At 35.3% G+C, this 14,768-nt stretch overlaps 1 protein-coding gene across 1 annotated transcript in view; it reads left to right on the top strand.

The window, feature by feature from the left end:
- The window catches only part of LOC136038426 (snake venom metalloproteinase BjussuMP-2-like), a 224,819-nt gene extending 213,243 nt beyond the window's left edge, over positions 1-11,576 (top strand). Inside the window, exons 12-13 of the mRNA XM_065721499.1 lie at positions 2,250-2,422; positions 11,369-11,576. Coding sequence (XP_065577571.1) covers positions 2,250-2,422; positions 11,369-11,576 — 381 coding nt within the window. The remainder of the gene's footprint in view (positions 1-2,249; positions 2,423-11,368) is intronic.
- Positions 11,577-14,768: the final 3,192 nt, after the last annotated feature.

Genomic DNA, 14,768 nt, shown 5'->3' on the forward strand with positions numbered 1-14,768 from the left:
TAAACATACGTAACACTGAATTATATGTAGAACATGAGTGTACTTGGAACTTCCTACGCTATGAAACAAAAACTGATCCGTTAGACTGCATAACGTAATGTAAAATCTTAAATTTATAAAAGTGTGGAAACACCTTTAGAGGTACTCCTAAATATATATGAAATAATATTTAATTTCTATGTTGCTCTAAGATACAAAATAGGTATCTGAAAGATGAATAAACTAAACCAAATCCTTTGATAATTCAATTGGAAATTGTTGCTAGAGGAATATGATATAGAATCAGATTCGATTCGAGGGTTCATAAATCATTGTTTTGATTTCAAACAAGCACTTTCGATGGTAAAATATAATAGAGTTTGAATTATTTCCTGAACATTGGGTGCAATTTAAAGGCCATTATCCAATCTCTTCGTTTTTAATGATAAACTGCATCTTCCCCGGTAAAACCTGCAATTTTTTGACGACTCCACAGCTGTACCCGGGGTTGTCACCCTGTGAAAAAAATTACCATATTGACCTAGTAATTTTCACCAATGATTTAGTGATTCACATCCTGATTTCTTGATTTTTTGGCAATATAGAAAATCACTAATAACACTGAAAAATCACTAGGGGTGCAACCCTGGCTGTACCTTACACTAAAGAAAAATACACACACAAATTTCATTGTTTCCACGTCTGCCCATTCTCAGAGGCAGATTTGTGATGTTTTTATAGAATTTTTGTTCGAAAATTACCTAAACTTGCTTAAAAATAAAGCAAATTCCTGTTTGTATGTTTTTAGCATCTTGTTTGTGTATTTCAATTAGTGGTGGATCCGGGGGGGCGGGGGTGCCCCTTCCTTGACGTAGTGCTGGATTTGTGGTTGGGACCGCTTGCTCTGGTTTGGGTCGAGACGAAAGTTTTTTTTGGTAATTAGTTTTAATAGTTGAGTTTTTAATAAGTTTTTATTGATAATTTGAAACAAGGTTTCAGTTACTTTGTGTGATCTCTATTAGTTTTTAATAATGATGCATACCGCCAAAAAGGACTAAACTAAATTTTGGTTAATCAAGGGAATATGTCCGTATTGTCACAAAAGCCAACTGGGAGGCGAAAAGCTTCATTTCATAATAACAAGGATTGGAAATTTAAAATCCTAACTTCTTTAGGCAGTTGAAATGATATTTTTTGAATTGTGCTGTCACACCGGGGTTGAAAAGCAAAATATCAATTTCGTTTTACTGTCAAAAAATTGTTTTCGAGCCTTGCTATGGCACTGAGGCGAATAAATTGATATTATTACTTTTTTTTACTCTCTGTTTTGTTTTTTAGGCCTTTTTTTGTAAAGCAGGGTGTTTTTTAAAGGGATTTGCATTATAGAAAGTAAATGTATGAGAAGCGCAAAATAATTAGTTTAAATTTTTGATCTTGATGAGCAAATGAAGGCCACTTTACTGCCTATTTGCATCTGATTAAAGCTCTGCATTACATGACATATCACCTCCTCTTTTCATCCTAAAACACTAAATATAGGCCTTAAAATGGCCATAGAGCATTTTTTCACAGTTAAAAAGGAGTTTGGAAGAGTAAGAAGATAAGTTTGCATAAGTCTGCAGATTAGAATATTGGAAGGTATGGGGATGATAGTGGTCCAATCCGGCTCTGAAGCATGGGAGCTACGAAAAGTAGATGAAGATTTGCTAGATGTTTTGTAGAGAAATTGCCTACAGATCGTTGTGGATACCCGGCTGACTTACCATATTTTAAACAGTAGGCTGAACAAATAGTGTGGTTCAATCCTGCTTTCTAGGGCTATAATGAAAGAAAGGTTGGGATGAATAAGCCACTTTCTGTGGATAAAAGGATGATAGATTGCCAAAGATTGTCCTTTTCGTCCAACCGTCTAGGGATAAACGGAAAGCAGGTCGTCCTTGTCTGGGGTTGGAGAATGTCATAAAGAAATATTTAAAGCAAATTGGAAGCTCCTGGGAGGGTTTAAACACGGAAGCTCTGAATAGATTGGGATGGAGGAAGAGTGTAAGTATCTCTGTTGGCCTAAGGCGTCTTGTGCTCTGTTGAGTTGTTAGTAGTTAGTAGTAGTAGTAGTATAATTATTGCCTTCTTAATTACATGATAAAATCCGACGCTTTATACATGAGAATTCCGGTCCTGATGTTTCCTATTTGAGACTCTACATCAGTCATTAAATATGTTTCTTTTTTAAGTTCTTTCATGCCTCTTAACTAATTTTGTTTTGATTATAGTATTTCAGAACATTAAACACTCGAGTATCAGTAGTGTATATTGAGACATGGGCAAGCGGAAATCAGATTGGAATCGAAAAAAATGAAGAAATGACAAAAGTCCTGAGACAACTAAGCGATTACAACTTGAGAAAACTACAAAATATTGAGAAAGATACAATACAGCTTTTGACGTAAGTGATGAACATTTTTCCTATTGTAAATACCCGCTAATATTTAGAACATTCATTCTACACAATTCGAGCTTTTAAGTCTAGGCTTCGCTTTTTGACAGTTTTTGTAACATAGCGGTTTTTTTGTAGCGAAAAGAAGTTATTTTTTAGAAAATGAGAATAGATAAGCTATGTGGATTGCTTTTTTCTATTTATAAATTATTATATTATAACATAATATATATATCTTCGAATCTTGATAATTACCTTCTAGCATTACATTCAGTTTTCAAACCTTCATTCTTCATTCAGGCTTCATTTTTTTAATTTTTTTTTTCGACTTGCCAATTTTGTTGGGAGAAAAGAAATCATTTTTTAGATCATTAAACAAATTTTTCTATGGGACATGGAATTGGACGTGTACATGTAGGACACTGGTTAGCCACGGAAGATGGAATTATAGATAAAGAAAAGCCGTAGTAATAAAAGACAAAGAATTCCTCATTGAAAATTTAATTTTTTTTTCTACTGTTTATATAAGAGCATATACTGGTAATTTAATTTAAAAACTATGCGTTGAATTTCTAAATTTTGATATTTTTTTGGATATATCACTTTTTGGGCCAAAAAGTTATTCTTTAGGTCATTGGAATAAATAAGTTTTGTGACCAAACTAGCTAGACATGATAGAGAAAAATTTGCAGGAAAGAAAGCCACCTAGCCACCTAGAGGAATAGTGAATTTTATAAATGATGATGAATTTCTATTGCAGAATTTTAGAAAAAAACAACTTTCAAATATTTTTATCAGATGACAGTTAATTATATAGTTATTTATACTTTGGCCGATAATTCTGATAGTTTTTATGTGGTATCCATTGGTACCAATATTCTGTTTTTCAGACTTTTGGTTACAATTAAGCAGCGTTCTCCCCACGAACTGTTTGATTTTTTTTTTTTTTTACTGATGCTTCGATAATGGAAATAATGACTGTTTATTCCTTACCGAAGTAAATTAAGTTTGAACATGCATTGTTTGCATTTAATCAAATAAAACTCTCCAAAAAGAAGTTTCTTAAAGAAAAGTAGAGGCCATATAAAACTTAACATCGGAAGATATAAAAACCTACAAAACAACCTGAAATTACTATTAACGGATAAATACCCCCTCCCCCCAAAAAAAAACATTTAATAAACAGTCATGGCAAAAAAACATACAGCAGATATAACATAAATGAATAAATAAATCTTAAAACGAGTGAAACTTAAGTTGAATATGCAAATCAAGCTTGAAACAAACAAAAATTACTACAAACTAGGGCTTGGGTTTTGCCTTGTTCTCTGACTGTAAAAGTCTAAAACCTACTGCGTCACTGGTGCTTGACGAAAAACTGTGTGTGTCTTGAAGGTCTTAGAAAGCATAAATGGAATCAAACTGAATGTTTAATATATGATGTTATTAATTGTTGAAGGATCATCAGTTCAAGATTTTATTTCACTCTAATTTTATTTTAATTTTCAATGCTGTAATAACTGGAAAAGAAAACATTCGTCTAATTCGTTTAATTTTTAATTCGCAATAAATTTAAATAAAATTTAATTCGTAATATAATTCGTTTTCAGTGAAGCACCAATGACGCAGTAGGCTTTGTTCTTTTACAGTCAGGGAAGGGCGCAGCATCCAAACTATTGTTTGTAGTGAAGCTATATTCGTCTAGGAAAAAACTAATAACATTCAACTGAAAATTTGATATATAACGATATTAATTCAAAATCTAATTTTACTGCAATTCTTATATTTATTTTCAATGAATTGATAAGAACAAAAGAAAATATTTGTAATTTAATTCGTTTTCAGTAAAGCGCCAATGATGCAGTAGGTTTTAGACTTTTACAGAGAGAGAAGGAGGCAAAACCCAAACCCATGTTTCTAGTACTTTTCGTTCGTTTCAAGATTTAATTGCATGTCTACTATAAGTTTCACTCGTTTTATGATTCATTTATTCATTTATATTAATACCTATTGTATGTATGTTTGATATGATTGTTTATTTAATATCTGTTCACTCTGGTTTCGTTTATGCTTCAATAACAAAATTTTTGTTCGGTTTAAGCTTGAGTTGCATATTCAACTTAAGCTTTACTAGATTTAAGATTTATTTACTCATTTAGATTTGTACCTCTTGCATAATTTTTTTGGCTTGATTGTTTACTTAATTTCTGTTTGTTTTGGGTTTCATTTATTCTTTAATAGTAATTTCTTGTCGCTTTGAGTTTGAGCTATTGCAGGTCTCCATCTCTTCCTATCTTAAGTTTAATATAGGTCTAACCTGTGCGGGTTTTACGGAAAGTGTGGACCTCAGGCCCGATTGATGAATATGACATTACATTTTGGAAAACTCCGCAGGACTCTTGCCTGGGGCCAAAAAGGATGGTTTTTCTTGTCCACGAGCCAGAGCCTATGGTGTGCGACGTGAAGTGGAGTTATATAGCCTATGTCAGAGAGGAGTATCTGAAGTTGTGCAGCCAAGCCTTCGTTTCATCAAACCATGTTTCTGCTTTCGAGTGGAAAGCTCCGTTCTAGCAGGCAGGCACCACTTTCAAATTGAAGATGGACTAAAATCTATAAGTGTTAAATATATGTGGCAGTTACCCGGCCCCACAGCCAATATATCTTCTTTGAGTGATAAATAGAAAATTTTACAGAAGCAAAAAAGCGGCATTTCCCACGGGTCCGAAAGTGCTGCCGTGATTTCGGCTGGGTTTATCATTTGTTTTTATGGACTTGGGATTGAGGTAGAGAAATGTTATCAGATGTACCTCTTAAACTTTAAAAGTTCTGTAATTGCTAAAGAAATGGGAGCTTATCCTTTGCTCCTTTCTAAGTGGTGACGTTAAAAAGTTGGCCGACGGCAAAAAAAATCAACTTGTGAACTAAGACAGATAGAATTTCTTTTTCGACGGCAATCGATAGCTCTTGATGAGCTGATCAAAGTGTATGTCATCCATTTTTTGGTACAAAAATTCCTTTATTAGATATACTAGTTTGAAAGTTTCAAGGGGTTGACAACTTCAATAGTAGGGTACACACTGAAACCAAAAATAGGCCAATACCAATTGTGAGACAAATAGAGGACTTGTAAGCAACAGTCGACTGTTAGACCATAATCATCTTCGGCAATAAGGGGTTTGCAACTTTGGCAAGTTGGTGTACCTATTATTTGTTTCCGGTATATTTGATCGTAAGACCTATTTGGTTCCAGTGGTAAGACATGCAGGGGACTTGCAAGTAATAATCGTCTGTTAGGCTACAATCATCTTCAGTGAAGAGGGGTTTGTACAATCATCTTCAGTGAAGAGGGGTTTGTAACTTTTGCTAGTTGGTGTAGCCTACCCATACTCACTGTAACCTAGAATTAAGTGTTTACGCAACGGGTACAAACGATAACGTAAAACGATGAGGTAGTTTCGTAATAATTAGTGTCACCTATGGTACTTTAATCCTGGTAAGTTACGGATAGCTTTATAATACCAACTAGATTATATAGGATATTGTTCCAAGTTTTCATCTGTCACGATGTCTACGATTGAAAAGGATAAAGTTCAACTGGCTGCAAAGTCAATTTAGTCTCTTCTTTCGATATTCTTTTGTTACTGTTGTTTTTTCAACGCTGAGTAATAGCCTTTGATCATATGATTACTGTTCGCATTCTTCTTTGAACATAGTGTTTTAAAAGCTTCGATAGGCTGACAACTTCTGCGTTTAACCGATAGCAAAAAAAAAAAAAAAAACAAAGTGTTGCTCTCGCAACACTTCATTCGGTGACGTCGGAGAAAGGTTGCCGCAACAATTCACGTTGCTCAGGCAACGTAGGTCTAGTTTTCTTTAAGAACATCTTTTTCAAAAAGTTTTTTTAAAACTAAATTTTATTCGTTTTTAATTGCCAAGGTTTTCAAGTTTTTCAAAATTCCCTATTTCAAAATATGTTTTTTTTTATTCCAAACTTATTAGCAATCCTAGCAAGAACTAATAAAATTAAACTGAATGTTTAATATATAACGATATTAATTGCTGAAAGCTCACCAGCTCCAAATTTTGCTTCACCCAGGGCCATGTTTAAGGCCTTGACACTTCTAGGCCCAAGCGTATTTGCCACTCCGTTTTTGCAGGATTTTTGGAGATATCCCCAAATCTTAGGAAATAGTGAAAGTCATAGGGCCTAGTGGACCCGTTGGTGAATTCTGGTCTGGTTTCATTACAGTTTTCATTTTATTTTCGATGTTGTAATAAGTACAAAGAAAAATATTTGTAATACAATTCGTTTTAAGAAAGTGTCAAATACGCAAAATGCCTTATGCTTTTACCGTTAGGGAAACAGAGAGTAGCCATACTTTGGTTTTTACTGAATAATATAGGTGTCTTGAACAGTTTGGAAAGAGCTAATAAAAATAAACTGAATTCCCATGATTTTTTGATTAAAATATCGTTATTTTTTTGGTGGGGGATCACTTAGGGAGGGCAAGGGGTCATCAGGCATGGCAAGGGGTCAGCTCCCACGGTTTTTTGAACAAAATATTGTTAACATTTTTGTTGGGGGGATGCTCCCCTTATTTATCAGTGATAATTTTTCCGAGAGATATCGTTCATAAGTTTGTTGAGTGGGGATGGGGGTTAAGTTTTTCTGATCTTTCAACTATTTATAAAAACCTCGCACAAGAACCTTATTTACTCCCAGGACATAACATATAATGCTTGCCCATGGGCTCTGGGGGTTCTGTTGACCCTGGAGTTTTTGCTGTCTGATCGTTTGACTTATTTTGACAAAATGGCTATCTTAAAAATTTGATCAGATGGATTTGGAGTAATGACATCAGGAAGCATAGTTTCCCTCTGGTCCTCTTGACTCTTAAATCGAGAACTAGAACTTTCATTTTCCAATAGAAGGAACCCTCTTCGAAGTTCATACGATCATTTCTTCCATAAAAATGTTGTGTGCCCACGGGGCATAATTTATAACACTTGCCCCCGGGTTCTGAAGTGATTTGAAAACCCAAAAGTTTTATTATATGATATTTTGTCTATTTCAGACCAGATAAAAATCTCAAAATTCGATCGGACGTATCTGTGGAAAAGAATGTTTTTGGGGAGGGAGGCTTGTTGCGATCAGATTACTTTTGACTCTCAAAATTCGATCGGACACATTTTTGGAAAAGGCTGTAGGTGGGGAGGGATACTTGTTGCCATCAGATTACTTTTGATTCTCAAAAAGAAAACTGGAACTTTCATTATCTAACAATTTGAGTCCTCTTCGAGATTTACTTTTTCCAAAGAGACTTTATATTTCCCCTGGGCTATTAAATTTTACTATAATATTTATAGTAAATTATAGCGACTTTATAGTAAAATTATAGAGACTTTATATTTCCCCTGGGGAGGAGGGATGTTGACACTGAGCTTTTTTTTATCTGATCGTTGGACTGTTTCACACAAAATGACTATATAAAATTTGGACTGAATGTGTTTGGGTAAAAGAGGCTGTATATGAGGGATAAGGAGTAACCCCTCCTTTTACTTTTAACTCTTAAACAAGAAACTAGAACTTTCAATTTCCTATCAAGTGAGCCATCTTTGAAGTTTATACGACCCTCCCCTACGTAAAAACCTTATAGGCACCGGTGCATTACTTACAACACTTGCCCCCAGGCTTTTGGAGGTTGTGCTACCCCAGAGTTTTTATTATTTTATTTTTAAACTATTTTGAACAAAATGGCTATCTCAAAATTTCAATAGGATGCGTTTGGGGCAAAAAGGCCTTGGAGGGGGGGGGGCTAGTTGCCACCCGATAACTTTTGACTCTTACAAAGGGCACTAAGAATTCACGGTCTAATGATCCCCCTCTGAAGTCTATACTACAATTCCTTCCACAAAAACTTTATATGCCCCGCGGGCATAATTTACAACAAATTACACCGCGTTCTGGGGGCTGGGTTATCCCTGCTGTTTTTTATATGATTTTTGGTCTATTTTGAGAAAAATGGCTAAAAAAAAAATTCGATTGGATGCATTTCCGAAAAAGAGGGTTGGTGGGGGAGGGGGGCCTAGTTGCCATGGGATCGCTTTTGACTCTTAAAAGGGAATTAGAACTTTGAACTTCTTGTTATTTGAGTCCCCTCCGAGGGGAATCTGGGGGGAGGTATGTAGACACCAAAAATGGGCCTCCGATGTCTTTGGACTCTGAAAAAGTGAGCTAGAATTTTAAATTTCTAATCAAATGAACACCCTGTGAAGTTTATACCAGCAGCCCTTCCATAAGAACCAAATATGCCCTCAGGGCATAACTTACAAAGCAATTTACCTGGGCCCTGGGTTTTTTCTGCAGTTCACCTTCGATCTCTTTGGACTCTTAAAAATTGAGCTAGAATTTTCAATTTCCAATCAAATGAACGCCCTCTGAAGTTCATACCAGCAGCCCTTCCATAATAACTTAATATGCCCCTATGCTATGACTTACAACGCTTGTCGTGGGGCTTTGGGGGTCTTATTGACTACTTAGTTTTTGTTATCTGATCTTTGAGCTATTTTAAAAAAATTATCGGATACATTTTGGGAAAAAAGGTGTCGGGGGCTATTTACCCTCTCATCACTTTTGACTCCTTTAGTTGCCATAGGACCAATTTGATTCTTAAAAAGGGAATTAAAACCTTCAAATTTATAATCTTTCTAGTCTCCTCCAATGCTTATAGGACTACCTCTTCTATATGAACTTTATATGCCCCCAGGGCGTAAGTTACAACCCTTCCCCCGGGATTCGGGGGTCGAGGTATATTGAGCCCGAATATTTTTTATCTCATCGTTTGACTATTTCAAACAAAATGGCTATCTCAAAATTTTGATTTGATGCATTTGGGGAAAAGAGGGTGGGAGGCGGGGGTATGTGCCCGCTGATCACTTTTGATGACTCTTAAAAAGGTAACTAGAACTTTCAACTTCCAATCAAATGAGCCACTTCTGATTTTTATGTGACCACCCTTTACGTAAAACTTATCTGCCCACGGGACATAACTTACAACAGTTCCCCTCGGGCTCAGGGTTTTTTGTCGACCCCTGAGTTCTTCGTAAGCCTAGGAGCGTTATATAATACGTCGTGTCTCGGTAATTGGTGCGCTGGATTCAGTATCCTTTGTCTGAAAGGGTGGGGTTTCGAATCCTAGTGTACCGAATTATTTAGTTTGGGACGGGGGTCAGTGGCGTGACTTTATAAGCTCAGCCATAGTCGACCCAGCTCTAAATGGGTACCTGGAGAAATCTGGGGAAGGTAAACAGGAAGGGTGTGCGAAAGCACGGATGGTTGGCCCCCAGCCCCTCATTACACATCCTGGCTGAAGGGCCAAGAAAAGGATATCAGCAACGCTGGTAGGGACTGTAAAGTCTAATGCCGTATTCTTTACCTTTTTTTACGTTTTTACCTGATTTCTTGCTATTCCATCTTTAAACTATCTTGAAGAATGGTTATCTCTAAAGTTTGATGGGATACATTTTGGGAAAATGGTAGGGGGAGGGGGCTAGATGCCTTCCGATCACTTTCGATTCTTAAAAAGGGCACTAGAAATTCCGATTTATAATCAAATGAGCCCCCTCCGAAGTTTATACAATACTCCCTTCCATAAAACCTTATATGCCCCCTAGGCATAATTTATAACGCTTTCTCCCAGGTTCTGAGGGTCTGTATCATCCCTGAGGTTTTTTTACAATATGATCTTCCGTCTATCTTGAACTAAATAGTTTTATAGAAAATCTAATTGGACACATTTTGGCAAAAAAAGGTTGGGGCAGGGGCTAGTTGCCATCAGATTACTTTTTACTCTTAAGAAGGGAATAAAAACTTTCAATTCCTTTTCATTTGAGTCCCCTCCAAGGTTTATGTGACCACTTCTTCTATAAAACCTTATATGCCCCCAGATCACAAGCTACCTTCCCCTGGGCTTGAGGGGCATGATAACCGAAGTTTTTTTTTATCTGATCGCTGCAATATTTCAAACAAACTGGCAGTCTCAAAACTTGATGGGATACATTTGGGGAAAAGAGGGTGTGGAGGGGGCTACAGGCCTTCCGATTCCTTTTGACTCATAGAAGGGTAACTAGAATTTTCAATTTTCAAGTAAATTTTCAAAACCTCTGAAATTTATGCGATCGCCCCTTAAACAAAACTTTCTATGACCTTAACACTTGCCTCCAAGCTCTGGGGGCAAGTGTTAACCCCAGAGTTTTTGTTATTTGATGTTAGAACTATTTTCAACAAAATAGCTATCTTAAAATTTTCATCGGAAGGGTTTGGGGAAAAGGGGAGTGGAGGGGGGTCTATCTACCCTCCAATCACTTTGGAATCTTAAAAAGTGAACTAGAACATTCAATTTCAAATCAAATGAACCCCCTCTGAAGTTTTTAGGAGCACCCCTTCTGTAAGAACCATATTTGACCCCAGGGTATAGCTTACAATGCCTACCCTGGTGGGTTGTGTTGACTCTGGAGTTTTTGGTATCTAATGTTTGATCAATTTTTCACCAAATTTCTATCTCAAAATTTTATCGATGCATTTGGGACAAAAAAGGCGTGGGGGGCTAGTTGCCCTCCAATCACTTTCGACTCTTAAAAAGGTCACTAGAACTTTCGCTTTCTAATCCAATGAGCCTCCACCAAAGTTTATAGGACCTACCCCCTTCCATATGAAGTGATTCTGGAAAAAAAAAATAATAATAGAACATTCGAGCGGTATGGCCTTTACTATATGCAATGCTAAAGCATTGCCTCTGATCTCAGGTAAACACACATGATATTGTCAGGGCTTTCACGGGAAAAGAACAATTAGTAGGTCAAATAGTTCCCCCTCTCTGGCTTTTGGTTCCCAACGTATAAACAATACCATTTCCCCATAGGTTCAAAATTTAACGGGATCAATTTGCCTTGTAGGAGCGATCCTTTTATCAGAGGTCAAACAGGCATGGCTTTCCCTGATTCAATATGTACACCCAAATCTGTTGGCGTATCTGTAGACATTAGTATATATGAGCCACATCTTGCTGGTGCGACCATGGCACACATGATTGGCCATAATTTGGGCATGGATCATGACGAAGGAGGTAAGTCAGTGTTTTGTTGTTTCATTTATTCTAATTAAAGTTTACTCATATTAATCATTCTGCGAAGCTGTGAAAATTGAAGTTTTACTTTGATGTATATAACCTTGACCAAAATACAAAATAGTCATAAGAGCCAGTATGAAAATAACCTATTTTTTTCTTTATCGTCTAATTATTTCAAAACCAAGAGTGCAAAAAATAACGACACAATTTGCATGTAATACGCTTATAGACCCTTTTAAAGGCGCAAATTCTAATCAAATGTTGTAAAAAAGATACTGCATAAAATGTTGCATACTTCGATTCTGCAAAGGAAAATGGATTTTTGGGATGTGTCCTAAAAATCTGGAAATTTTTCCTCAGAGGAGGAGCAAGAGCTCCAATACTAAAAAACGATTTGATTTTTGGCTTCTGTTTTTCAATTTTTAAGGTTTTGCTTTGTGGGAAAATTTACTCAAAAATAAATAGGTAAAAGATGGGACTTGGACGTGCTAATTTAGATCCATTAAGAATCAAGGAGTTACAATTTTTACTCGAATACTTCTTTTGTATTGGCAAAGTTGCCAGGCTGCTATCTTCAATATGTTTTTTAAGGAAGTGTCAATAGCTGAATTCTTAGCAGAGGAAATCCATTGCAGGAGGAGGGGGTGAATAAAATGGAATTTTTTAAATGGTTATTCCAATGATATGTTATTTAATTTGCACTTCTGTCAACTTTTTTTTCTTAATAGACCATGTTTGTGATGTGAAGGGCTAAGTGTCAAAAAGTAAATGATGGGAGAGGTCAGATTAAGGTTAAATGGGAATTATGCCTGCAAAAGTAGAAAAAATGAAAGCATAAATTATTCTTATTATGTTGTTTTTTTGTACTTCCTCTCATGGTTTTGGATTAACTTAAATGCTTCGGGGTAGATTTGAGTTTCATATTGATCTAGCTGTACAACCAGCCAACACGCTTTACCGGCTAGGTGGTAATTTTTTAGCATGACAATTTGCCCACATTTGGTAATAATTTGTTCAGAATCAATAGATCGTGGAGTCTTTTGCCTCACTTCAAATATCATAATGATTTATTTGTAAAAGCCAGCTGGATGGCCATTCAACACTTTACTAGATGACACCAGGACACGGTAAAATTGCTAGGAATCTTCAGAATTGTGCCGTTTTGCACAATTTTTTTTTTATTTTTGAATTGTCATTATCTTTCTTTCGTGGCCAGCTACTTACTAAGCTTTAAAGAAATCCTCAAATTTCAAATTTGAATCCTCAAATTTCAATTCGATACACCCTTTGTCTTAATGAATGTATTATGCTTTTTCCTAAAAACGGTTCTCTATGTTTTTCATATTCTCAACTCCCTAAAAAAAGACAAATAAAATTTAACTAAAACTAATGAGGTTCAAATAAAAATATTTATCTATATGAAAAATTAATATAATCATATACACTGTAATATATCATAAAAATCTAGTGTATTAATATAAAAGTGCATTTTTTCCTTTTTCATTCTTCATCTTTCTCTACTTCTCAGTTTATTACCTGCAAAAAATATCGGTTTCATTTCTATCGCTAGCAATCAGAATTAGTGCCAAGTATAAGATGAGAAGAAAGTGTTATTCCTAGTAAAACACAAATCATGACCTTTGATGACCTGACAGTTCTGTCGACAACAACTCTGCTTTTCCTTAACAATAGGTGCTTTTGTTCTAATAAAAGTTGTCGTTCTCAGGAGAGTAGAACACCAATTCAATCAAGGCTTTATAGGCTTTATAGGTTGAAGAAAATAAAATTGTGTCGTAAATGACGCAAGGAAGAAAAATACGAAAAAGTACAAAGTTCAGAATAGAGAAAGGTTATTTTGAAAGAGTGCTGGTTGTACAAGACAAATAGGAAGACATGAAACAAAAAAAAATTAGAAAGAAAGTAAAAGATAGAAAAGAAGGTTCAACCGGTTTTATTTATAAAAACATTTTATCTATAAGAGCAGAGGGCTTGAAAGAGACAGAAGAAGACACGGAGGGGAAATATGTATAATATTTTCCGAAAATGAGAAAAATAACTTTGAAAAGATGCTGATCTAAAAGACAAATAGGAAGAAGCTAAATAAAACAGAACAGAGCTTCATATATTGAACAAAGAATCGCCTCGTAAATTTTAGAATTGAGAAAGTTAACTTTAAAAGGGGGCTCGTTTGTATGAGACAAACGGGAAGAAGCGAAGCAGAAACAGAGAGGAACATAAGAAATACAAAATAAGAATAGATAGAAAAATAGAAGAAAAATAGAAGAAAGAAAATCGAAGAAAAATAGAATAGAAAAATAGAATGAAATAGAATAGAAGCAAAACAGAGATAAGAAGGTTCCGCCAGGATCTTATTCATGAAAAGAGAGGATGTGTAAGAAAAAGAAGAACACGCGAAGAAAAAATGGGCAAAATATGTTTCAGAATTGACAGAAATATCTCTGAAATAATGCTAGTTTTACAAGGCAAATCGGAATAAGTGAACCTAAAACAGGAATTAGAGGTTTAAAAAATACGGTTAAAGAACGTATATCGAGGATTTTCAAACAAAAGGGAATAATATCTTGTGGGCTGTATTTCAATTCTATTCAAAGGGTGAAAAGTGCTTTTCATTGAAACATTAGTCTGATATTTCATGTTGACGAATTTGATATTATACGAAATAAACGATTTTCAAGCCTCGTTTTACACCCAATGCTATGATTGTGTGGATCTTGCAAGAGCTGTACTATCTTTTTAATAAATATTAATAAAAAAAAGTTGTTCCGCAAAATAAGTTTTTCAAGAAAATTAAAAAAACTCCATTAAACTTAAAATTGGCAAAAATAAAATCATATAGTCTACCGAACTGAAAACTCTCACAAATCAGCATCAGTAACTAAATGAAACCCGAAACGAAGAGAAGTTGCAATAAATAACAGAGTCAAATTCAAAACGAGCAGAAACTAACATGATTAGGGCTCACAACTCCTATGCCTTCCCAAGGCCAGAACATAATTGGCAGTTTACTGGAAAAACTACAAATGAATGTGTCAGTTTAAAATACATAGGCCTATGCTTATATTTATCCTTAAAATCTTAATTATTTTTTTTTTTATTTATCTAAGCTATAAAAGGGAAAACATTAAAAAAAATTCAGTGAAGTACAAACTATGTTCTGGCCCTGGGAAGGCATAGGGTTTGTGAGCCCTAATCATGTTAATTCCTGC

The sequence above is a fragment of the Artemia franciscana genome, chromosome 18, assembly GCF_032884065.1.
Source record: "Artemia franciscana chromosome 18, ASM3288406v1, whole genome shotgun sequence".
Classification (NCBI taxonomy): Eukaryota; Metazoa; Arthropoda; class Branchiopoda; order Anostraca; family Artemiidae; genus Artemia; species Artemia franciscana.